This window comes from Salvelinus fontinalis, chromosome 7 (genome assembly GCF_029448725.1).
Source record: "Salvelinus fontinalis isolate EN_2023a chromosome 7, ASM2944872v1, whole genome shotgun sequence".
NCBI classification, from domain to species: domain Eukaryota; kingdom Metazoa; phylum Chordata; class Actinopteri; order Salmoniformes; family Salmonidae; genus Salvelinus; species Salvelinus fontinalis.
Genome location: NC_074671.1, coordinates 65,388,167 through 65,415,282, shown reverse-complemented (window position 1 = coordinate 65,415,282; position 27,116 = coordinate 65,388,167). Strand labels below are relative to the sequence as shown.

Genomic DNA, 27,116 nt, shown 5'->3' with positions numbered 1-27,116 from the left:
TGGGTCTCTATTCCGAATAGCTTGATCCATCTCCTCCCACAGATGCACAATTGGATTGAGATCTGGTGACTCGGCAGGCCACTGCATTAAGCTGAATTCCCTGTCATGTTCTTGGAATCAGTTCTGGACAAGCCTTGTGGCGTAATCCTGCTGAAAAAAATCTATTTGCACATGGATACACTGCCACCATGAAGGGATGCACCTGATTGGCAATGATCTTTACACAAACGTTGCTCCACTTTTATCAATGGGCCCAATATGTGGCATGAAAACACACCATCATACCACCACCACCAGCCTGCAATGTTGTACTCGTGGTTTCCTCCCATCAGCGTGAAACAGCAAGAACAGGGATTCATCAGACCAGGCAATGTTTTTAAAATTCTCCAGTGTTTTCATTCCTTAGCCCACTGCAACTGCAGTATCTTGTTTTCTACTGAAAGCTAATGGGGATCCAAAATAAATACAACAACTACATCATTATTGTTGGCTTCCAAGATGGCATAGCAGTTCAGACGCTATTTTGTCCTCGTATTGTCGTGTCCTGTATATATATATATTTACACCTTTCTTCGCATATCTTTTATATATTTTATTATCCAAGAACTCAACTACAAAAAGCTTTCCTGCAACCCGCCTCACCAATTACAGAAAAAAAAGTATTATTTACCTCAAATCTGAAAATTCACAATTGAAGCTAGCCAGAAGCTAACCAGAAGCTAGCCAGAAGCTAACCAGAAGCTAGCCAGAAGCTAACCAGAAGCTAGCCAGAAGCTAGCCAGAAGCTATCCTGAAACTACCCAGAAGTTAGGCGGTTTACTGGCTAACGTTAGTACACTGCTCAAAAAAATAAAGGGAACACTTAAACAACACAATGTAACTCCAAGTCAATCACACTTCTGTGAAATCAAACCGTCCACTTAGGAAGCAACACTGATTGACAATAAATTTCACATGCTGTTGTGCAAATGGAATAGACAAAAGGTGGAAATTATAGGCTATTAGCAAGACACCCCCAATAAAGGAGTGATTCTGCAGGTGGTGACCACAGACCACTTCTCAGCACCCATTTTTGACCCTTTTCTCTCTTTTGATCTAGAATCTCCTCCACGTGAAAGGCTTTGTCTTTACCCAACTGTACCTTCTGTAATTCCTTCTCATAAAAAGATCCCTCTATAAGCTCCCCGTCATAATCTTTTAACTTGTAGACCGGGGGTATGCGTGGCAGACACTCGGTAACGGTGAACAACTCATCGCTGTAACCTTGCTCATATTTTTTGTCAAAAACACCCCTCAGCTTGGATATATGCACCAAGTCCCCCACTATGAATAGAATTTTTATTTTTTTCTTACGACAAAAGGGGAACAAACCATACAGATTTTTAAAGACTTGAAAAGAGTTTTCAGAAGAGACCTCGGAGGGCTTCATACGTATACTCTTATGGTAACTGCTGTTGTATCCCTTCACTAAATCTTGAACTATATCGATATATCTATGCGTGTTGTGAGCTGTAAAATATCTCCACATCCGCTCCTTCAGAGTTCTGTTAAAGCGTTCAACAACTGAAGCTTTCAAATCCGAGCCTGTAGCAAAATGTACGATATTGTGCTTCTTCATGAGTTTCTGAAAAGTATTATAAAAAAATTATTTTCCGCCATCAGTCTGCACTTTCTTGGGGGCTCCTCCATCCTTCAAGATAGTCAAAGGCCCGGGTCACCTCTGCCCCGCTCTTATTTTTTTAAGCCCCTTACAAATGCTATTTTAGAGAAAATATCTATAACCGTTAGCATGTAGCGATTTCCATCATTTTTATCTGCAAGGGCCTGCATGTCACATAGATCCGCCTGAAATTGGGACAAGGGATGCGTAGAAAAAAAACTCTATTCCTTGGAAATTGTTTTCTTACAGGTTTATGGAGAGTTAATGCATCCTGCTCTGATGCATCCTAATGCATCCTGCTCTGACTCATTCACTTTAGCATCGCTTAACAGGCTACCTGTTTCTTCGGCTATAGCTCTCTGGAAATGCTCTTTACCCCCATAAGACCCGGGGTTAGAGGGATTATAATAAATGTTTTTCAACATCTGCTCCGCCATCCTTCTTGCCTCGCTGAGGGACAATAACGTTAATGAGACACTTTCAAATAACGACAACATTTCACTTTCATTTTAGAATTTTTATTTTATGCATCAAGTATTACGTATACAGACAATTCAGGATTCTTTGCAGGATACATGTCCCAGTTTTCTCAACGATCACAGCATGCAACACCCTGTATATTTGGTTTAGATTTACAGGCTTGTGTCGCTGAATTTTTAAATACACACGTTTATATGCTTATATATCGGACAACAAATATGATACACGTTACAATTAAATGGTGTTTCAAACAAATAAAGTAAAATCTTAGACAAAGTTGTTTCTAGTACTTCAAAATCATCCACAAGACGTGATACCAGTTGTGTCCATTGCAGACTCTCGCCCGTATGTCGTACATGATTCATGATTTGTTCCATTTTCAGCACACGCTCTTCATTAACCCAGGCATTGTGTGTCGTGTAGAACGATACATTGTTCACTTTATTTTCAATAATCTGATGCATAACATTTGTAAGTTCTCTCAAAAGAAGAATTTTATTTATTCTCTCTAACATCGTAGACACATAGTTACCCATTGCTTTACAACTAAATAACAAAATGTCACTCGGTCTCTTGGGGTTTATTGAGCCAGAAAGTCATCACATCAGCCACCACAGCTTCCCGGTATTTATTGTCGTCCACCAGGGTGTGTCGGATTTCTTTGAGTTTCTCGTGGACGTAGATTGCCTCCTTCAGTTCATGTAGGAATGCCTCGGTTACCCCGTAAACTCTGGGGATAGACGGCACAAGACCCATAGACTCTAGGGCTCTGACCAGCGATGGTATAAACCTGCAGGACCACAGTCTTTTCACCAGCTCCTCAAAATGGTTGAAGAAGTAGTATCTTGGCGGGTCGTATAAGCACGGATGACGCGCTGGCTGGGTTGATTGATCTCACAACCGATGCATGTTTCTCTTATATATTCTCCAATCACCACGTCTAAAAGTGTGGCTACAGAGGCCTCGATGGTGTCCACAAAAATAGTACTGACTACCCCATCAAACACATCCTCAGGCTGTGTAAATGTAGGGGGTGTCGTGGGTCTCGCCAGGGGGGAGTAGAATGTCGGGCTGCGAGGCATAGAGGCCTTAGGGTCTGGCCCCCATGTCGTATCGGAGTCCTGGTATGTTGTATGAATATCCATGGTGTATGATGAAATGAAGAACCGGAGGCTTTAAGGGCACTCCTTTTATTGTTGAACCAGTCCTTTGGGTATCAGGGCGTGGTTAACGCAGCCGCGTACTTAGTTTTCTTCGGAGGCTGTCCCTTCTGAGGATGTACCTTCTTGGGGCTCCTTTGAATCATAATCCTCAGGATTCGTATACAATATGCACTTCTTTACATGAACAATGCTCTGCCGCTGTTGGCTCTGTACAAAGAGAGCGTCCAACAGCTGTAACATTTTCAATTCCATTAGATCCCAAATTTTAAAAGGAATAAGAATGCGCAACCTAAAATCCCCAGTCAGGCCACCATCACGAATGTTTTGGTTGCGGGTTTCCTCGTTGCTGATATAGAACTCCACGTAGCCACATAGAAGTCCATTCTTTCTTTGTATTTTCACCCTGTGAAATATTCTTCCTGAGGAGTCAGGGGCACCTTCCCAACGGGTCTCGTAGCCCGTGAACAAGCTATACCCCTTGGTGATAAGGCTCAGTTCGGGACACACAACCTTGCGAAAAACCATCCAGTCTTCAAGCCCGTAGTCCACTCCTAAAGTCTGGTCTGTATATTCTTCTCCTTCGGCTACCGTATAGAGGTTCACTCTACAGGCCAGGTAATCAAACCGATACCCCCATTGAAGTCCATTAGACATCAGCACTTGATCTTTCAGAGCAGTTGCGGGCGGTATTTGGGTTCTATACACACTTAGAAACCGCTTTTTTGGCGCATCGTATATAGTGGCTTGATACTTGGCCCTTTCTCTATGGTTTTAACTGAGGTCCTGTTTCCGTTGTTACAGTCATCACTGCTTTGCCACCGATCACTAAATCCATGCTGATTTAAAAAATCTTGTTTAGTGTTCTGGGGGTTCAAACTCTTTGAAATGTTCATCTCCCCAGTTCAAAGAGGTCCTTGGACATCAATCATCATGACAACTTCAAAGGCATCATATAAATATTGCCGCACTCACTAAGGCGTGAGAACAGGACCAGGATGCCCATATATGGGCATAACCACGTGATCACTTCCCGCCAGGATGTCCTGACCGGAATGCCCAAATATGGGCATGCACACATCATCCGGACATAGGGTCATGAATCAAACGTTTGACGTGTGCCGTCTACTTTATTCTCTCACACCAAAACTGACAAGGTGCACACTGATCAGTAAAGAGAGGCTAACATTCTTTAACGCTCCCTTTCCTCTACACAGTTCTCTCACAGTGAGAAACTATAGGATTACAATAGTGTTCTACACTTTCTTCATTTGATCCAATTCAACGTTGCCAGTTATTTAATGACATGAGAATTAAGTGGAGTGTCTAATCTTAGCTGGTCTGAGAGAACTGATGAGGCTTCTCTCCTTTATGTAAACATTGGTGTCTTTTTAAATGGCCCAATCTGTAGAATCTCTTCCCACAGTCAGTGCAGTGATAAGGCTTCTCTCAAGTGTGTATCCGTTGGTGTGTTTCTACATTGCCCAATTGGAAAAAACTCTTGCCACATTGAGGGCAGAAGTAAGGCTTCTCCTTTGTTCTACTCCATGTGTAACTATGTGTTGTTGTATGTGTTGAACTGCTTTGCTTTATCTTGGCCAGGTCGCAATTGTAAATGAGAACGTGTTCTCAATTTGCCTACCTGGTTAAATAAAGGTTAAATAATTTTTTTTTTTTAAAAAGGCTTCTCTCCTTTGTCTTTTCTCTAATGACCTTTAAGCTCAGCTGGTGTTTTAACATTTTCTACAGTCAGATCAGTGGTAAGGCTCCTCTCTTGTTTCCCTTGGTGTCTTTTTAAATGGCACATTCAAGAGAAACACTTCCCAGTCAGAGCAGGAGTAAGGCTTCTCTCCAGTGTGTGTATATGTTCAGATCGTTTTAAGGTGTCCGGACGAGAGAAACTTGCCCCACAGTCCAAAAAGGAGTAAGGCTTCTCTCTTTTGTGTATACGTTCATGTTGTTTTAAGGTGCCCAGTTGAGAGAAACTCTTTCCACAGTCAGGGCAGAAGTAAGGCTTCTCTCCTGTGTGTATACGTTCATGTTTTTTTAAGGTGCTCAGTAGAGAGAAACTCGCACCACAGTCAGATCAGGAGTAAGGCTTCTCTCCTGTGTGTATACGTTCATGTTGTTTTAGGTGGCTTGGCCGAGAGAAACTCTTTCCACAGTCAGAGCAGAAGTAAGGCTTCTCTCCTGTGTGTATACGTTCATGTTGTTTTAGGTGGCTTGGCCGAGAGAAACTCTTTCCACAGTCAGAGCAGAAGTAAGGCTTCTCTCCTGTGTGTATACGTTCATGTTGTTTTAGGTGGCCTGGCTGAGAGAAACTCTTTCCACAGTCAGAGCAGAAGTAAGGCTTCTCTCCTGTGTGTATACGTTCATGTTGTTTTAGGTGGCTTGGCCAAGAGAAACTCTTTCCACAGTCAGAGCAGAAGTAAGGCTTCTCTCCTGTGTGTGTTCTCTGATGAACTTTTAGTGCAGTTGATGTTTTGAAGCATTTTCCACATTCAGAGCAGGAGTAAGGTTTCTCTCCTGTGTGTATACGTTCATGTTTTTTTAAGGTGACCAGTTGAGAGAAACTCACCCCACATTCAGAGCAGGAGTAAGGCTTATCTCCTGTGTGTATATGTTCATGTTGTTTTAGGTTGCTTGGTCGAGAGAAACTCTTTCCACAGTCAGAGCAGGAGTAAGGCTTCTCTCCTGTGTGTATATGTTCATGTCGTTTTAAGGTGTTCCGATGAGAGAACCTCTTTCCACAGTCAGAGCAGGAGTAAGGCTTCTCTCCTGTGTGTATATGTTCATGTCGTTTTAAGGTGTCCCGATGAGAGAAACTCTCTCCACAGTCAGAGCAGGAGTAAGGCTTCTCTCCTGTGTGTATATGTTCATGTCTTTTTAAGGTGTCCTGATGAGAGAAACTCTCTCCACAGTCAGAGCAGAAGTAAGGCTTCTCTCCTGTGTGTATACGTTCATGTTGTTTTAGGTGGCTTGGCCAAGAGAAACTCTTTCCACAGTCAGAGCAGAAGTAAGGCTTCTCTCCTGTGTGTGTTCCATGATGAACTTTTAGCGCAGTTGACGTTTTGAAGCATTTTCCACATTCAGAGCAGGAGTAAAGCTTTTCTCCTGTGTGTATTTTTAGGTGTATTTTTAGCTTTGATAGAAATGGGAAAATCTCCTCACAATGTGGGCAGTGGTGAGACCTCTTTGCTCTGTGATCTTCCTGCTGATGCTCTCTGGATGTAGAGAATGTCTCAACATCGTCTCCTGTGTGAACAATATCAGAAAAACCAGTCAGTTGGTGTGATATACATGTCAGTCAAATGTATATTATGAAGCCCTTTTTACATAAGTTGTAACAAAGTCCTTTACAGAAACCAACCCGAAATCCCCAAAGAGCAAGCAATGCAGGTGTAGAAGCACAGTGGCCACGAAAAACTCCCTAGAAAGCAGGAACCTTGGAAGAAACAGAGAGGAACCAGGCTCAAAGGGGTGGCCGGTCCTCTTCTGTCTGTACCGGGTGACATATGTATTCATATCAGTAGGCTGTACAATACAGGGGAATAAAACTATTCTAAAAGTGGGTAAGAGATGAAAGCTAAAAAGGGGCGTATCATCCTCCACTCACTATCACAAGGGTTAGTAACTACACAGACTCACTTCATAGAACTTTAAAACTGGCAGTTTGTCTACTTCACTACTTTAGTCTACTCTCTGAGCACTCCAGATAGCTCAGTTAATAAAACAAATGCTGGCAATACTGGTGTCAAACCATGCAAGTGTCAGTAGCATGAAATAACATATACCTTCTCATTGAAACAGTTCATCATGAAACAGTTCTACTGCAACTTTTCATACACAGTGGGAAGTTGGAATGAACAACAAACTTAGTTAGATAGAACCTGCTCTTGTAGGAGTAAGTGACATATGTAGGTAGATATCACACTATTAAACAATAGACAGGTAAATAGTATAAGAAGGCAGATGTGAGTGCATTTGCCATTCTGGTAAATACAGGAAACCAACGATTAGCAGATGGTGTAGTAGTAACATAAGATACATGGATAACATATAAATATAAAAGATAGCTGAACATTGGAGTAACGAGCCACATGTTGACATAGATCATGAGACCGTGGTAATGGAAATCTACTGGGGGACGTTCTGACCCTCTGACCCTTGTAGATTCTCCATTGTGTTGACAGATTGACCAGACATGTTGGTGCCAGGGTGTTTTGACACACTAGATTTATAGTCTACCCATTCCACTAGAAAAGCATACATACCAGAGAAATATGCCTGGGGTGGCTGGACACTAATGAACAAGAAACACATAGTCTGCTGATTCCATTTAAGTGAGACATAGACCAGATACATAGATAGGATAGGGGGGGCACAAAGAGTGCATTGATTTAGTGGTGAAGGGAGGGGAAAAGGAGTTTGTTGACACACTAAGATAGAGAGTCTGACCACTATTATAATTTAACTGAAAGCAGATGATGGGCGTTAGTATGTGTGAACAAGCAGGAAGCCTGAACTAAAAAGATAATGATGTTGAAGAATTAGGGGAAGTATGTTTATTTGCATATGGGGTGGACTCATATGCTATTTGGGTATAAAGAGCGAACCAGTGCTCTGGGAGTGGGGGTTCCGTGGGACATTCGAGATGGTTATACTATTGTAAATAAAAGCATGTTTTGATTTCACAAGTTCTGATAAAGCGTTATATTTCTGAGATGATTTTCCACAACATATTTGGCGAGCTGAGCCAGGAGGGACAGGGACTGAGGAATGGCGATCAGGGCTGGAGATAGTTTCTTTGGACAATCTTGCAAACACTATGGCCACAACTATAAAAAGGTAAGCTTGTTCTTACATAGTTGAAATGTTTGTATGGATTGCTTCAGAGATCCTGTCTCAGCGAGAGGGGCGCCATGTAAGTCTCTCTTTCAAATTTCCTAAAAAGAAACCAGTAAAAACGAAAGAACTTTTGAATTCAAATAAATTTGCATGTATGTGTAATTTGGGGAATTGTATTAAATATAAATGCATGTGCATGTATAGAGAATGAGTGAATAGGCGATGTGAACTTTGCTTGTGTTAGGTGTTTAGTGGAGCATGCGCTCGTTCTGATTAGACCGTTCGAATGTGTAGTTTAAATGATGTGCTTGTTTTTGCGCCATCTGGCTGAGATGGCTGGCTATAATGTGGGACAGCCCATACGGTAAAAACAGATAATGTAGGTAGAAAATCCTGTGATACCTCTTCAATAAAATTAGTAGAAGGAATGCTTGGACAGGTTACTTATGAATAACGGCTCTAAAGATAACAGAGAACTGCATAAATAAGTAGTTAGAAAGCCACCGCTCTTTAAAAAAGGAACATTTTTAAAGAGGTCTGATTGGGTGGATATTTAGTAAATAAATACTTCATGGCTACCGCCCCAGAACGGGGGACTGAACGGATGAATATTTAGAAGGCAGGAAAAACGTTAGCCCGATTGTGCGGCGTTCAACTGCAAAAGTAGCTTATAAATATTAGGTTGTAGAAAAAACGTTTGCCCGATTGTGCGGCGTTCAAATGCAAAAGAAATCCTGCGAATAAAAAAACGCTCTGTCTAGCTAACAGGGTTTTGTAATTCAGTAGGTCACGCCACAATACTACTTTAATAATAGAAGTAAAGATCAGTATTGGGGGTTTGAATAGGATATGAAGACAAGCTGATCCGATTAGACAGTAGTCTCTCGTCATATCGTAGAAATCCTATTAGCCTAGGCTTATGTTGAAGAAAGGGATTAAGTCAATAAAGAACTGAGTTGTTTTGAGGTAAAAACAAAGGGATTGAATGAACGGATGAAACATAAAAGGATGAATGATAATGTTGTAAGAAATGAGTAGATCTGTGTAGAGATAGAACATTAGGAAGAAAGAAAGGACAGGTTGGGTTGTGTGTGTGTCTGTGACCAACTGCTGGTAGGAAGAGGCATGCGCAAGCCTCTCTGACAGTTAACTGAGTGTAATTTGAGAAGGAGAGTGCATCTAACTCTCACAGGGAAGAGGAACAAAATCGGGAAAAAATATTGGGCAAAATAAGTTATAAATAACGATAAAAATTGACGTGATAATGTGTTAAAAGAGCATTGTAAAAATACAATAGGTGTTAAAGGGGTATTAAACTGAGGCACGAATAGTATATAAAAGGAAAGAACGTTTAAAATAAACTGAAATTATACTATAAAGTTAAAAACGAATCTAGGTTTGTTAAGATAAATAGTGATAAATAGTGAAATTCAGGACAGATTAAGGATTCACGAACGGTGTAACAAAGGAAGAGGAAAAAAACAGGCCGTCGATCACTATGTACCCACAGAGACTGCGGTCTAAAAATAGCCTGAAGGACAGAGACCAGAATATGAGAGGTTTGTTTCACTAAAACCGTGAATCGGGAATTAAACAGTAAAATGGGATAAAAGACAATGAAATAATAAGAATATAGGGGAGAGGTAAGAAAGTATAGACAAAATAAATTAATAAAGGTAAAAGTAAGACGTTAGATAGAGATCTTAACGGAGCGGGCAGTGGACCTGTGTGACTCAGTTGGTAGAGCATGGTGCTTGCAACGCCAGGGTTGAGGGTTAAATTCCCACGGGGGACCAGGATGAATATGTATGAACTTTCCAATTTGTAAGTCGCTCTGGATAAGAGCATTTGCTAAATGACTTAAATGTAATGTAAATGTAATCATAAAATTGATTAGAATTATAAAATGAATAAATAATGATATCTGTAAAGGGAAAAACACAGTGATATTTGAAGTATTGTACTAGAATAAGACATTAAGTCATCTGTAGTATTCAGAAATAATGTCTGTACTATATAGAGCGTGGTTTGAGAAGAGAAATTAAGTGATGTGACAAATGCATTTTTAATTGGAAAGGGGATTCGCTCTACCTTGGAAAAATAGTAAATAAAAGGTGAATAATAACATGGGAATATTTAGGAAAAATAAATAAATAATTAGTGGCATGACAACAAAATGACTGTTTTCATAGAATAGGGAGAGAAGGACACTATTACCTGATAAACAGGATAAATAGGACAAGGGAATTAAACAGTCACATGGGACCAAAATGTGAAGCTCGATTTGCAGGCGTTCTGATGTCAACATTCTATCATCAGAAAATACATTGCGATGGGGTTGTGTGTGTGGTTCCTCTAGTCCTCGCAGACGTGCGGGTGATTGGCAGAACTATTGACAAGATCTAAGAACCAATAAGAAAATAGCTCTCTGTTCTGGATATAGGTATATCGGGTATGGGAAAATTAGTGTAATGTGACATTAGAACTTAGTGCGGTAGAAGGAAATGCCGCTATACAAGAGTTTATATCCTTGTCAAAATAACAAACAACTAATTGGTTTGAGGTTAGTGAGAATGGCATTTTTTACTTGTCGATGTATAGTCTGAGCGAACAATGAGTGTTTCATAGAGATTACAGTTTATATGTGGTCAAGGAGAAGTATTAGATCACGTTTGACTTGACATCTAGTAGAGTAACGATGGAATTTTAATTGTTAGACATTCTATACCACAATTCTCTGGAACTGTTAAAGACACTTTAGAATAAAATCTATGGATAAGTAAAATTATTGGTTTGCTGACTAAAAGGTAACATTGTGAATATTAACGATATGTACACTTTCTTTTCCAGAAAGAATAAGAAAAAAAAAAAAAAAGGGGGTTTTAATCTTCTCTGGTCAACAATGTCATTGGAGACTGCATTACTGTGGAAAGCAGTTAAAGTCAGCCGCTTTAAAAATAACAATATCTGGATAAGGCTAAAACATGGAGTTCTGGATGAGTGAGTACAGTTCCTTTGCTATTATTAGCTTATGGTTCACTAGTGAGTACACCATGTACTGGGAATGAATATGCATTAGTAGATATATTGGAAGGGTTTTTTCCAATTCAGTTTCAAATTGGGTATGCAAAAGGATGAACATGTTTTTGAAAAATGTATTTAAGTTGCTCCTAAAGAAAGGGGGAGTGGAAACATATTAATGGTGTCAAAATGCCCTGAATCCTAGGAATTTCCTGTGAAAGACTGATCACCTTTTACTAGAAATTGTTGGAACAGGTGGGATTTACTTATAAAATGTTTAAGACACCAGACTCTATTCAAACTGTATAATTACTTTGAAAATCTATTATGTCTCTGGGAAAATTATGAAGAGTTGTACCCTTAAATTGAATAAGTTATTCGAATAGGTTTATTTTAATTTTTGATATAACATGGGTTCATAGGTAAAACTATCAGTTCCTTGGGGTTATGGTCTTTGGGTAAATACACAAATGTGTTTTGTTCATTATGCATATAAAAAGTGTTGAAAGTTATTCCAACGGGTTTATTGGAGTGTGGGTTTGTGAGGGTTTTTGTTGATAAATACATCATCTGTAATTCATCTGAGAGAACACTGGTGGAATAAGGGAGTTATCATAAGAAGGTGACGTCAGAATGCTTTAAGGCATGGGAGAGAATATCACCACAAGTGGGTGTGGAGATCAAACCCACCCTAACCGACTGAACAGTGAGGGACAACTGTGTCTGATGACCTGTGAACTGTATCTAAAAAAAGACATGCTGAAATGATATGGGCCAGGGAGAGTAATGACTTAAAGGATTGGGGTACTGATCTTTTTATTATCAGGCCACAAATGAGAGAAAAACTGAGACAACGGGGCTATTGGAAAATAGATAATACTGGCATTTAAAGTGTTTAGTATAAATGTTAATTATTAAAGGGATGTTGTGTATTGAATAGATACGGTCAAATTTGAGTTAAAGTAAACACTAAGGACTGTTATCCTGAATATTGGGTTGGAAAATGTATTTAAGAAATACCTGTTTAGTTATTTAGATATAGAATTGTTTCAATTTAATAGGCCAAGGGAAGCTCTGGAAACTAATCCTGAGACAAGGTGGTTGACAAAACTTACAGAATATTAGATTAAAGGTTTTTTATTTTTTATTTTTTGTTTTATAATGTCATTGGAATTGGAATGATAAAATCTAATGTTTAATTGAATAAAAAGATAGTCTGTTGTGCGATGTTACCCAAGAATGAAGAAGAAAGAGACCAATAATAACATGGGCATAGAATGAAACAGATGGACGTTTTCTCCAGGTTTAATTACATTACGAATAGTGGAAATTTATTGCAAATGTGTAATTATATTTTTTTTTTCTCTTTTTCTCGTTTGGTCAATTTATTTTTGTTTTGAGGAACATAAGGTTGTGTATATGTTCCTGAGGAGGGACTGATACTGATATAAATGATATATAAATTGACTTAAGGATGTATTAAACAATGGCTGTTATGGGTTAGGGGACTCATAAATGAAGGTAATGGTAGTGAAGGGGTGTTATTTCTAGAAACTATGTATAATAATAGAGATAATTCACAGAAAAGGAAAGACAGCTGGCTGTGTAAAATATAGGGACAATTCTAAAGTAAATAGAACAATTCACATATCTAAAGATATGGTAAAAAGAATAAGTGGTGGCATTTTGAACACTAGAGCAAAAGTTTAAGAAACGTATTACTTAGTTTTGATAGGATTGGATATTAATCCAACTGGAAGACATTTGACTGATTACATGTTAGTGTACAGCAGTTGATGTAGGGAACATCATTTGACTATCATTGAATATTTCTGTGGCAGGAGGCCAGGTATGAGGCAGAATGGTTACATAGGGCTGTTATTAAAAATTAAGATTTAGTGATCTTGCTAATGTTGTCAGGAAATAACCCATGTGTTAGTGTGTATGTCCTCAGGAAAAAACAGCCAGAAATGGAAGGGCTTGGGCTGCATTCTGGAGACTGAGTGTACATCAAGATACACCAGGCTGGTGGTATACTTCTTACAACACTGCAGTGGTAAAGTTCTTCATGTCTCTTTGGTGGGTGCATAAGTCTCACGAGAAGTAAGGTCCAGCTGAATAATGGGTGAGCTTGAAAACACCATGACAGAGGATGTGGAATCAGAGAGAGAAAGAGAGAGAGAGATTAGATTCCACTATAGACATACTGGGTTGAGTTTGGAGGCTACTTGTTTTATTTTTAATACATCATGTGAAAGAGAATGGATGATAGAATATTATACTCTAAACAAACATGTTAAATGGATTGATATGAAAGCATATACAGTGTTGAATTAATTCAAGAAGAGAGAATGTTAATTGTAGGTTATGCACATGATTATCAGTTGAAATGGAGCAGATGGGAAACTAAGTAAAAATGACATGATTTGGGAACACCTCTCAGAACCTGTGGCCGAAAGGGGAAGACTGGGTGGAAGCATGAGGAAGCTTTTTAGGGCTTTTATTTTTGTGGAGTCCAGCAGAAAAGTATCCCGGAGGGATAGAGTCAGGAAAATAGAGAGTGGGAATTGTCATGGTCTCAGATTTCAGTTTGCATGAATATATTTATGCATAACACATAACATTGTCAATGCTGTTATGTTTTGTCTGTTGTTTTCCAAGTCTTATGTTTAGGAAACCAGAAGGAGAGGGGTTCGCCAGCTTCAGCTGGAATGTCTGTTTTTTGTTTGATGAGTGATGGAAGTAAGAGGATGTATGGTGCAATCATAGAACAGAGGCCATAAGTCTCTAAGTATGAATGCTTCACAGAAAGTAGGCAGAAACCTGAACCAGGATGAGAGGTTCTGCGTCTGATGATCCAAGGGGACCAGAAGGACCTCTCCCAGTGATACCAGGAGATCTAGTCCACGTTGGAGGGATCCGGAGGAAGTGGGATCAACCGAGGAGAGATGGACCCTATGAGGTAGCCAAAGCAACAAGAACGGCCGTCCAAGTGAAAAGAAGCCAGACGTGGTACCATCTGAACCGCTGCAGCTGAGTCTTAACAGAGAGAAGGATACAACCACATAGAGATGAGGACACAGAGGATGCTGATTCACCAGGAGGGAGCCTGGAGGGAGCAGGAGCAGCAGAAACGATTGAGACGCCAGGGAGGAGCCAAGAAAACAGTAAATCAAGTGAAAGCCAAAATATGACACGTGCACCGACTAATGCACCCAGAAGAGGAGGAGAGGCCTCACAAGGAACAGAATAAGAACGTTTCTTCCCTAAAATTGAAACCCTTCCAGATGGAAGCTAAGTCCGGCCTGAGGAGGGAGCCTCAGGTGAAGAAAGAGGAGGAAAAGTCTCGCAAGCTGAAGAAAATGGGGATTACCCCACAATTGACTTTTAAACTTTTGAATGGCCTCCTTTACAGACAATTGATGTTAAAAAAAATAAAAATAAATAATGATATTGACATAACAGAAGTAACAGTGAATGCTAGTATAGAAACAACAGACTAATGCACAATCAAGATGTATTGTGGGAGCAGGAAGAGAAGAATGGAATCAGTCGAACAATCCAAAAAGACTGACAAGGTTAGAATCTATGTTCCACCTCAATTTATAACAGAAGTAGGAGAACTGAAGTCTATCTCAATCATAAGGATCAAACCCTTATCGGAGATTGCACTCTGTGGATGGACATATCACCAAACAAAGGGACAAGTCGTTTGGGATCCGAAAGGATGTGACCTGACATTAATCAAAGAAAAAGACGAGAGGGTGCTCATCATGAATCAGATTGAACCAGTTGAAGGTGAAGAATTAATAGTTGAAATAACAAGAACAACAGTGACCGAAGGGAGTAGCACCACTGTCATTAAGATTGATCCTACCCCTGCACATGAACAGGAAGAACCTGTGACAACAACAAGGGTGGCGGCTGCTGTGACGACCACAGTAGCTACCACTAGATGACATCGACTGCCCTTACCAAGCAGACCACCGTGCCAACAAAGCAACCTGAGACATCAGTCAGGAGAGTTTAGACTGATATTTGAAACTTTCTGATAAACTCTAATGATCTACCTCAAGATAAGAACATTGAAAAAGCAACAGAATTAGATATATCAGAATCAGAACCACATGAGAAGAAGTAGTGAAGAAGGAGTGATACGAATGGGCTAAGTATATGGCAAACAGACACAGAATGGACAATTGTATTTTGTGAAGAAAATCACCTTTGTCTGATCTTTTAATAGTCTCTGAACCAGCATCATTTAAACTGTGTAAGTTGGAAAAATGACTATTGTACCAATAGAAAGTATTCTATTCCCTTGTGTGACATAAAATGTAGAATTGCTCTGGGTAAGCACTAGGGGTAAAACTATGTTGAATGAGACCATGATGGGAGACAATGATTGTGTTGCCTATAATATTAGAACTGAATTAAATGTAACTCAATTAGACAGAGGTACTGTGGTTAAAGGAAAATATGAATGTTTTTACAGCCATAACACCGAAGGAATTGATGTAGGAAACACCACTGTAGAATGTGATACTATTTGGGTGTTAGAGAATGTGGGAGTTCGTAAAAGTAATGATAAAGGGTTGATTATGAATAGAAAAGGGTTGTGTAGTTACATAACTCAGGTTGCGCCATCTCTTACTATGTTGAAAATTCAAGACAGAGGTATTGCTGATAGTTTCTGGATGTGTGGAAAAAACTAACTGTTGAATGTATTGCCTGATGGATGGATTGGTCTTTGTGCCTTAGAGCAATTAAATAGGTTACGATTATTAAATCACCCCATGATGACTATGTAAAACCTAGAGTTAAAAGGGCTTATGAGAAGGATCCTGAGGTATACCTTAATGCAATTGGACTGCTTAGAGGTCTACCTAGGGATTTCAAGGCCAGAGATGAGGTTAAATCAGGATTTGAATCTATATTTTTGTGGATAACACCAAATTAGAACTTAGAGTGGATTAATTTTATTGGCTATAACCAACAGGGATTCATTAACTATACTTAATTGGCTCTTAGTGGAGAAGGGTGGAGTTTGTGTCATGTTTGGGGATGACTGTTGCACCTTTATTCACAATATTGCTATGGCCAAACTCAAAGGATTGCGAGCAGAAGTAAAGGCTAATGCTGATGTAAATGTAATGAAAATGTTTAGACTCATGTATGAGTTTGGTTGGATCTAGCGTTAGGAAAGTGGGGAGTTATGTTTGCTAAGATGACCATCATGTTGGGAGGAGGGTTGTTGGCTTTGGGTATTGCATTTGTTGTGTTATACCCCTGGTAAAGTCAATTGTGGATCAGACAACAGTTAAATAGATGTCAGTAAGGAGAGATGACCCTCCTGTGGTGATTGATCCTGTACCGGGTAGCCCAGGCAAGTATACAAATAAGTATGGAAAGCCTTGTAATGTGGTCGGTGGACCTTTGGACTGCCCCTTTGGGAATCCAAACTGTTTATATAGAGTAGTTCCTGGAGGTGGTTATGCTTGCCATGATTTTCGTAAGGATGGTCTACCTGTATATGCTGTATTCCCAAATTCATGTCTGCAAGGAGGATCATGTTGAAATGCTTAAATTTAGAATGATGTTATGTCAATTTTCTTTTGTAACTGCATGTAGGTCTTTGATTTTCTAATATTCCATTTTTTATTATATTCATTGTATTATTTTTATTTTTTATAATGTTTCTGATTGGATCTTTTACTCCTATTTCACATTGGAGATGTTTGGTACAAGTGATTTGTAAGCTTTATTTTGATAATGTTTTAGTCAATTGTTGGTATTGATATCTACTCTTTATATGTCATTTTTAGTATGGTTTTTGAGGTTAATTACCCTCAAGAGGAGGGATTATGTAGGAGTAAGTGACATATGTAGGTAGATATCACACTATTAAACAATAGACAGGTAAATAGTATAAGAAGGCAGATGTGAGTGCATTTGCCATTCTGGTAAATACAGGAAACCAAAGATTAGCAGATGGTGTAGTAGTAACATAAGATACATGGATAACATATAAATATAAAAGATAGCTGAACATTGGAGTAACGAGCCACATGTTGACATAGATCATGAGACCGTGGTAATGGAAATCTACTGGGGGACGTTCTGACCCTCTGACCCTTGTAGATTCTCCATTGTGTTGACAGATTGACCAGACATGTTGGTGCCAGGGTGTTTTGACACACTAGATTTATAGTCTACCCATTCCACTAGAAAAGCATACATACCAGAGAAATATGCCTGGGGTGGCTGGACACTAATGAACAAGAAACACATAGTCTGCTGATTCCATTTAAGTGAGACATAGACCAGATACATAGACCAGATACATAGATAGGATAGGAGGGGCACAAAGAGTGCATTGATTTAGTGGTGAAGGGAGGGGAAAAGGAGTTTGTTGACACACTAAGATAGTCTGACCACTATTATAATTTAACTGAAAGCAGATGATGGGCGTTAGTATGTGTGAACAAGCAGGAAGCCTGAACTAAAAAGATAATGATGTTGAAGAATTAGGGGAAGTATGTTTATTTGCATATGGGGTGGACTCATATGCTATTTGGGTATAAAGAGCGAACCAGTGCTCTGGGAGTGGGGGTTCCGTGGGACATTCGAGATGGTTATACTATTGTAAATAAAAGCATGTTTTGATTTCACAAGTTCTGATAAAGCGTTATATTTCTGAGATGATTTTCCACGACACTCTTACCATGATTAACAGATGCCCCAATCTTCTCCTCCTCTTCTTCATCTTTAATGTTGACATTCAGCTCCAGTGTTTGTCTGCAGTCTTCCAGCTTCACTGATGCCATCTCTGGATCCTGCAGTGCAAACTGGGCCCCACTGTCACAATCAGGACCCAGTGACTGTGGGTTTGTCCTCACTGTTGATGTTACCGGCCTCAGACTTAATTCTAGTCCTGTAGTAACAATGAGAAACAGACACAAAGAGTTATTGTCTTGACAGTTCTGGCACTTTATTCTCTAAAAATACACTGCTCAAAAAAATAAAGGGAACACTTAACCTCTAACGCCTACCAAACCCGGATCCGGGAGCCCCCGCATCACATAAGCTGACTAGCATAGCCTAGCCTAAAGTCACAGGGATATCATATAATAAAATGTTCATGAAATCACAGGTCTAAGACACCAAATGAAAGATACAGATCTTGTGAATAAAATAAAATGTTTTACAGGGAAGACAAAATATGTAAATCTATTAGCTAACCACGTTAGCAAAAGACAATTTTTTTTTTTACTCCACCATTTTCTTACTGCATCAGTAGCTATCACAAATTCGGCCAAATAAAGATTTAAATAGCCACTAACCAAGAAACAACCTCAGATGACAGTCTGATAACATATTTATTGTATAGCATATGGTTTGTTAGAAAAATGTGCATATTTCAGGTATAAATCATAGTTTACCATTGCAGCCACCATCACAAATCGACTAGAATAACTACACAGAGCAACGTGTATTACCTAATTACTCATCATTAAACATTTCTTAAAAATACACAGCGTACAGCAATTGAAAGACACAGATCTTGTGAATCCAGACAATATTTCAGATGTTCTAAATGTTTTACAGCGAAAACACAATATAACGTTATATTAGCTTAGCAGAGTAGCAAACCAAACAACAGCATTGATTCCAACCAAACATAGCGATAACGTATTCACCACCAAAATTATAATTTTTTCACTAACCTTCTCAGAATTCTTCAGATGACAGTCCTGTAACATCATATTACACAATGCATATAGAGTTTGTTCGAAAATGTCCATATTTAGCAGCACAAATAGTGCTTATACAATGAGAAAAGTTGCCAAGCTCCCCAGAAAATTTCGGGCGCTATCTTGGAGAGTCACCTAGTCTAATCAATAAATAATCATAAACTTGACAAAAAAAATACAGGGTGGACAGCATATGAAAGACAAATTAGTTCTTAATGCAATCGCTGAATTACATTTTTAAAATTAACCTTACTGCGCAGTACAGGCTGCGATAACGCAATGCTATACTGCAAGAAATGGCGTCTCATGCATTTTACTTTTAACAACAGAACAATTAATTAACAGCATAAAGACTGCTTACTATTAGGTGAGCTTCAATCCGAATCTTGGGCAAGGTGTCCTTTCATCAAAACAATCATCTTTTGTCTGAAAGATGTCCTCTTGTCCAGTCGAATTAGCCGCTAAATGTTAGCCACCCACTGGAGAGGTGCCCAACAAATGGAAGCGCGTCAAAGAAATCCCAGAAAATCGCAATAAACTGCTATAAGTCGGTTTAAATTAACTACCTTATGATGTCTTTAACACCTATAACGAATAAAAACATGACCGGAGATATAGAAATACTAAAACGAAAGCGTTTGCAGGACGCCATTCTGATGTCTTCATGCGCCAAGCGCACCGTTGAAAAGAACGGTACTTCCTGTTCCACGGTCTAATATAAGGTCCCAGATTGCGCAATCGACTCCATTCAAAGTCTCACCGCTTACTGACATCTAGAGGAAGGGGTATGCAGTGCATGTACCCTCATAGCTTGCATGGGGACTTATAAACTGATCTCAGAACAGGGACCTGGATTTCTGAAATCTCACTCCCTGACAGGAAAAGTGCTACAGAATGAGTTCTGTTTCACTCAGAGAAATAATTCAAACGGTTTTAGAAACTAGATAGTGTTTTCTATCCAATAGTAATAATAATATGCATATTGTACGAGCAAGAATTGAGTACGAGGCAGTTTAATTTGGCCACTATTTTTTCCACTGGTGAAACAGCGCCCCCATATTGACAAGAAGTTAAACACAATGTAACTCCAAGTCAATCACACTTCTGTGAAATCAAACTGTCCACTTAGGAAGCAACACTGATTGACAATACATTTCACATGCTGTTGTGCAAATGGAATAGACAACAGGTGGAAATTATAGGCAATTAGCAAGACACCCCCAATAAAGGAGTGGTTCTGCAGGTGGTGACCACAGACCACTTCTCAGTTCCTATGCTTCCTGGCTGATGTTTTGGTCACTTTTGAATGCTGCCAGTGTTTTCACTCTAGTGGTAGCATGAGACGGAGTCTACAACCCACAAGTGGCTCAGGTAGTGCAGCTCATCCAGGATTGCACATCAATGCGAGCTGTGGCAAGAAGATTTGCTGTGTCTGTCAGCGTAGTGTCCAGAGCATGGAGGCGCTACCAGGAGACAGGCCAGTACATCAGGAGATGTGGAGGCCGTAGGAGGGCAACAAACCAGCAGCAGGACCGCTACCTCCGCCTTTGTGCAAGGAGGAGCACTGCCAGAGCCCTGCAAAATGACCTCCAGCAGGCCACAAATGTGCATGTGTCTGCTCAAACGGTCAGAAACAGACTCCATGAGGGTGGTAATGAGGGCCCGACGCCCACAGGTGGGGGTTGTGCTTACAGCCCAACACCGTGCAGGACGTTTGGCATTTGCCAGAGAACACCAAGATTGGCAAATTCGCCATCTGTGCTCTTCACAGATGAAAGCAGGTTCATACTGAGCACATGTGACAGATGTGACAGTCTGGAGACGCCGTGGAGAACGTTCTGCTGCCTGCAACATCCTCCAGCATGACCGGTTTGGCGGTGGGTCAGTCATGGTGTGGGGTGGCATTTCTTTGGGGGTCCGCACAGCCCTCCATGTGCTCGCCAGAGGTAGCCTGACTGCCATTAGGTACCGAGATGAGATCCTCAGACCCCTTGTGAGACCATTTGCTGGTGCGGTTGGCCCTGGGTTCCTCCTAATGCAAGACAATGCTAGACCTCATGTGGCTGGAGTGTGTCAGCAGTTCCTGCAAGAGGAAGTCATTGATGCTATGGACTGGCCCGCCCGTTCCCCAGAACTGAATCCAATTGAGCACATCTTGGACATCATGTCTCGCTCCATCCACCAACACCACGTTGCACCACAGACTGTCCAGGAGTTGGCGGATGCTTTAGTCCAGGTCTGGGAGGAGATCCATTTACATTTACATTACATTTACATTTAAGTCATTTAGCAGACGCTCTTATCCAGAGCGACTTACAAATTGGTGCATTCACCTTATGACATCCAGTGGAACAGCCACTTTACAATAGTGCATCTAAATCTTTTAAGGGGGGGGGGGGGGGGGGGGCAGAAGGATTGCTTTATCCTATCCTAGGTATTCCTTGAAGAGGTGGGGTTTCAGGTGTCTCCGGAAGGTGGTGATTGACTCCGCTGTCCTGGCGTCGTGAGGGAGTTTGTTCCACCATTGGGGTGCCAGAGCAGCGAACAGTTTTGACTGGGCTGAGCGGGAACTGTACTTCCTCAGTGGTAGGGAGGCGAGCAGGCCAGAGGTGGATGAACGCAGTGCCCTTGTTTGGGTGTAGGGCCTGATCAGAGCCTGGAGGTACTGAGGTGCCGTTCCCCTCACAGCTCCGTAGGCAAGCACCATGGTCTTGTAGCGGATGCGAGCTTCAACTGGAAGCCAGTGGAGAGAGCGGAGGAGCGGGGTGACGTGAGAGAACTTGGGAAGGTTGAACACCAGACGGGCTGCGGCGTTCTGGATGAGTTATAGGGGTTTAATGGCACAGGCAGGGAGCCCAGCCAACAGCGAGTTGCAGTAATCCAGACGGGAGATGACAAGTGCCTGGATTAGGACCTGCGCCGCTTCCTGTGTGAGGCAGGGTCGTACTCTGCGGATGTTGTAGAGCATGAACCTACAGGAACGGGCCACCGCCTTGATGTTAGTTGAGAATGACAGGGTGTTGTCCAGGATCACGCCAAGGTTCTTAGCGCTCTGGGAGGAGGACACAATGGAGTTGTCAACCCGTGATGGCGAGATCATGGAACGGGCAGTCCTTCCCCGGGAGGAAGAGCAGCTCCGTCTTGCCGAGGTTCAGCTTGAGGTGGTGATCCGTCATCCACACTGATATGTCTGCCAGACATGCAGAGATGCGATTCGCCACCTGGTCATCAGAAGGGGGAAAGGAGAAGATTAATTGTGTGTCGTCTGCATAGCAATGATAGGAGAGACCATGTGAGGTTATGACAGAGCCAAGTGACTTGGTGTATAGCGAGAATAGGAGAGGGCCTAGAACAGAGCCCTGGGGGACACCAGTGGTGAGAGCGCGTGGTGAGGAGACAGATTCTCGCCACGCCACCTGGTAGGAGCGACCTGTCAGGTAGGACGCAATCCAAGCGTGGGCCGCGCCGGAGATGCCCAACTCGGAGAGGGTGGAGAGGAGGATCTGATGGTTCACAGTATCGAAGGCAGCCGATAGGTCTAGAAGGATGAGAGCAGAGGAGAGAGAGTTAGCTTTAGCAGTGCGGAGCGCCTCCGTGATACAGAGAAGAGCAGTCTCAGTTGAGTGACTAGTCTTGAAACCTGACTGATTTGGATCAAGAAGGTCATTCTGAGAGAGATAACAGGAGAGCTGGCCAAGGACGGCACGTTCAGGAGTTTGAGAGAAAAGAAAGAAGGGATACTGGTCTGTAGTTGTTGACATCGGAGGGATCGAGTGTAGGTTTTTTCAGAAGGGGTGCAACTCTCGCTCTCTTGAAGACGGAAGGGACGTAGCCAGCGGTCAAGGATGAGTTGATGAGCGAGGTGAGGTAAGGGAGAAGGTCTCCGGAAATGGTCCGGAGAAGAGAGGAGGGGATAGGGTCAAGCGGGCAGGTTGTTGGGCGGCCGGCCGTCACAAGACGCGAGATTTCATCTGGAGAGAGAGGGGAGAAAGAGGTCAGAGCACAGGGTATGGCAGTGTGAGCAGAACCAGCGGTGTCGTTTGACTTAGCAAACGAGGATCGGATGTCGTCGACCTTCTTTTCGAAATGGTTGACGAAGTCGTCTGCAGAGAGGGAGGAGGGGGGGGGAGGGGGAGGAGGATTCAGGAGGGCGGAGAAGGTGGCAAAGAGCTTCCTAGGGTTAGAGGCAGATGCTTGGAATTTAGAGTGGTAGAAAGTGGCTTTAGCAGCAGAGACAGAAGAGGAAAATGTAGAGAGGAGGGAGTGAAAGGATGCCAGGTCCGCAGGGAGGCGAGTTTTCCTCCATTTCCGCTCGGCTGCCCGGAGCCCTGTTCTCAGGAGATCCCTCAGGAGACCATCCGCCACCTCATCAGGAGCATGCCCAGGTGTTGTAGGGAGGTCATACAGGTACGTGGCGGCCACACACACTACTGAGCCTCATTTTGACTTGTTTTAAGGACATTACATCAAAGTTGGATCAGCCTGTAGTGTGCTTTTCTCTTAAAATTTTGAGTGGGTCTCCAAATCCAGACCTCCATGGGTTGATACATTTGATTTCCATTGATCATTTGTGTGTGATTTTGTTGTCAGCACATTCAACTATGTAAAGAAAAAAGTATTTAATAAGAATATTTCATTCAGATCTAGGATGTGTTATTTTAGTGTTCCCTTTATTGTTTTGAGCAGTGTATATTATATGTTCAATTATCTAATTCAGTGCTTGACTTGGACTGAAAAAGGTGCCGGTGCTGTTTATATTTAGGCACAGGAGCTCCACAATACTGTTGAGCTAATATTCTATAAGAGGAACTGTCACGACTTCCGCCGAAGTCGGTCCCTCTCCTTGTTCGGGTGGCGCTCGAAGTCACCGGTCTTCTAGCCATCGCCAATCCATTACATGTTCAGTATTTAACCCTCTGTTTCCCACATGTATGTGTGCGTGTTTGTTCTATGTTGATGGCTGTATCTGACGGCTGGTATTTTGTTGCCGGGCTTTGTATCTACGCCCGTTTATTCGTGGTACCGGTATATTTCACGCACCGTTCTATTGTTTCTATACTGGTGTTTTTTCGTGTATTAAATGCCTTGTCCACGCATCTCAACTCTCCTGCGCTTGACTCCTTTTCACCAGTTACCCAAAGCCTTGACAGAAACACGCACCTCAAAAGGAGTCAGCAGGAGCAGGTGCACCTGCAGTAGGGGTCGAGGAGCGAGTCCAGCAGGCCTCTTCTATTCCCCAGCATCTCGGCAGCGCCATGGACCGCGTGCTGCACACAATGGAGCGATGGAAGAGAGGAGTTCCTCCATCGTCTCCACCAGCACCACCAGTTTCACCTATAATGACCCTTCCTTCACCTGGTCCCAGTGGGATCCGGCTCGCCCTCCCGAGGGAGTATGATGGTACGGCGGAGGGATGTCAGGGGTTCTTGTTCCAGCTAGAGCTCTACCTGGCAACCGTCCACCTGGCTCCCTCAGGCCGTGAGAGCGTGGCCGTCCTTGTCTCCTGCCTCTCAGGGAAGGCCCTGGAGTGGGCCAACGCCTTATGGATTTCACCCGCCGCTTTCGGGCAGTCTTTGACCACCCGCCTGAGGGTAGAGCGGCGGGTGAACGTCTCGTGCACCTGAGGCAGGGGACGAGGAGCGCACAGGAGTTCATGATGGAAGGACAAGGCCCTAATCGATCACTACCGGTGCAGTTTGCACGAGGACGTCCGTCGGGAGTTGGCCTGCAGGGACACCACTCTCACATTCAAGCAGCTGGCGGACCTGTCCATCCGGCTGGATAACGTGCTGGCTACCCGCGGACATCCAGATCGGGGTCTGTCGATTCCATCCCCCATCACCACCGCGCCGACGCCCATGGAGCTGGGAGGTGCTGCACTTAGGGCGACAGGAGGCGGGGCCATTCCATGCACCATCTGTGGCCGCAGAGGGCACACTGCCAGTCGGTGCTGGGGAGGTTCCTCTGGGAGTCGAGGCAGCAGACAGGGCACTCTCGTGTCACCCCAGGTGAGTCGGCACCAGGCTCACCCAGAGCCCCTGGTTGCTCACATGTTTTTGTTTATTAATTTCCCCGCATTCCCAGCTTAATTGACAGATCATTTTTAGGGATACCCATTGTTCCTGTGGATATGCCCTTCCCTGTGCACGCCCTAGATAGTTAGCCCTGACCCTAATGATCGACTATGGAGGCCACCGCTCCACTGGGCATGGTTACGCAGGAGGGTCACAAGGAGAGAATAAGTCTCTTCCTTATTGATTCTCCTGCGTTTCCCGTGGTGCTGGGCCTACCCTGGTTGGCCTGTCATGACCCCACTATTTCGTGGCAACAGACCGCTCTCACGGGGTGGTCACGAAAGTGCTCGGGGAGGTGTTTAGGGGTTTCCATCGGTGCTACTACAGTGGAAAGCCTAGACCAGGTCTCCACCGTGCGCATCCCCTCTGAATATACCGATTTGGCTCTCGCCTTCTGTAAGAAGAAGGCAACTCAATTACCACCCCATCGACGGAGGGATTGTGCGATAAATCTCCTGGTAAACGTAGCACTTCCCAGGAGTCACGTGTATCCCCTGTCGCAAGAGGAGACGACGGCTATGGAAACATATGTTTCCGAATCTCTGGGGCAGGGGTACATTCGGCCCTCCACTTCACCTGCCTCCTCGAGTTTCTTTTTTGTGAAGAAGAAGGATAGAGGTCTGCGCCCGTGTATTGACTATCGAGGCATTAACCAAATCACTGTGAGGTACAGTTACCCGCTACCTCTCATAGCCAGTGCGATCGAGTCAATGCACGGGGCACACTTCTTCACAAAATTGGATCTCAGGAACGCTTACAACCTGGTGCGTATCCGGGAGGGAGAAGAGTGGAAGATGGCGTTTAGTACCACATCAGGCCATTATGAGCACCTTGTCATGCCATACGGGTTGATGAATGCTCCATCAGTCTTCCAATCCTTTGTAGACGAGATTTTCAGGAACCTGCACGGGCAGGGTGTGGTGGTGTATATCGATGACATTCTGACATACTCCGCTACACGCGCCGAGTATGTGTCCTTGCTGCGCAGGGTACTTGGACGACTGTTGGAGTATGACCTGTACGTCAAGGTTGAGAAATGCCTGTTCTTCCAGCAGGCCGTCTCCTTCCTAGGGTATCGCATTTCCACATCAGGGGTGGAGATGGAGAGTGACCGCATTTCAGCTGTGCGTAATTGGCCGACTCCCACCACGGTAAAGAAAGTGCAGCGGTTTCTAGGGTTTGCCAACCACTACCGGAGGTTCATCCGGGGCTTTGGTCAGGTAGCAGCTCCCATTACCTCACTGCTGAAGGGAGGACCGGTGCGTTTGCAGTGGTCGGCTGAGGCGGACAGGGCTTTTGGGCACCTGAGGGCTCTGTTTTACCTCGGCTTTACCACACTGCTTTTCTCTACACTCGGCTCCTTCCTCTCCACACTGCTTCCCTCTACACTCAGCTCCTCCCTGACTACACTACACCTGCCATTGCAGTTAATTCATCCTCACTCGTCACATTCACTTCCCTCCTGTAGCTCTTCTAAAGGCTCTGTCATCCTCCATTCCATATTCACTCAAAACATTCCACTTTTCTTCTTGTCCACCATCTTCTCCTTCATCAGATCTTCCAGAAAGCTTGTGCAATCCCCCATTGAAATCCCATTTTTTTCTTATCCGCCGTCTCACCTCATCCACACCCAAGTAGCTGCATACCAATAGAGTGCCACAGTATAAATCATAATAACCATAAAACCTAGCAGCCAAACATGAAATGGTTCCAATCCTGTTTCCACCATTCATTTTTTCCCGTTGGGAATTTTATAAACACTTAAATAGGGGCTGTGTTTCATGTAGGCTTACCCTGGAATGACGTTTTGATAACCGTGTAAATTTCTGGGACAAGATGACAAAGATAGTCATCTGTATTTACCCTCACAAAAATGAAATATAATTAGCTGCTAATGTGGCTATTGAAAGGGTTAAACCTTTTAAACGGTTAATACATTGTGTTATGATAAACTGTAAGGTCTCCTCTTCAGGAGACCTCTGTGTGTGTGTGTGTTAACACCTGTTTTGAGTGTTGTGCCCTTCAGACAAGATCAGAAGGCGGAAACCACCTACGTTCATACTCCTCATGTCTGGGTCACACCTGCCTATGAGGTTCTGAGAATACGACTGGTTTCCTGAGA

General features: G+C 42.7%; 3 protein-coding genes across 3 annotated transcripts in view; all 3 read right to left on the bottom strand.

Annotated features, from left to right (window-relative positions):
- LOC129860157 (zinc finger protein 501-like) overlaps positions 1-27,116 on the bottom strand; it is a 188,260-nt gene that overhangs the window by 71,912 nt on the left and 89,232 nt on the right. The window lies entirely within an intron of this gene.
- Positions 1-27,116, bottom strand: part of LOC129860173 (zinc finger protein 883-like) — a 127,304-nt gene that overhangs the window by 47,881 nt on the left and 52,307 nt on the right. The window lies entirely within an intron of this gene.
- Positions 2,163-27,116, bottom strand: part of LOC129860155 (zinc finger protein OZF-like) — a 34,994-nt gene continuing 10,040 nt past the window's right edge. Inside the window, exons 4-5 of the mRNA XM_055930511.1 lie at positions 17,891-18,100; positions 2,163-6,555 (exon numbers count right to left, since the gene is read on the bottom strand). Of these exons, the coding sequence (XP_055786486.1) occupies positions 5,387-6,555; positions 17,891-18,100 (1,379 nt within the window). The 3' untranslated portion in view covers positions 2,163-5,386. The remainder of the gene's footprint in view (positions 6,556-17,890; positions 18,101-27,116) is intronic.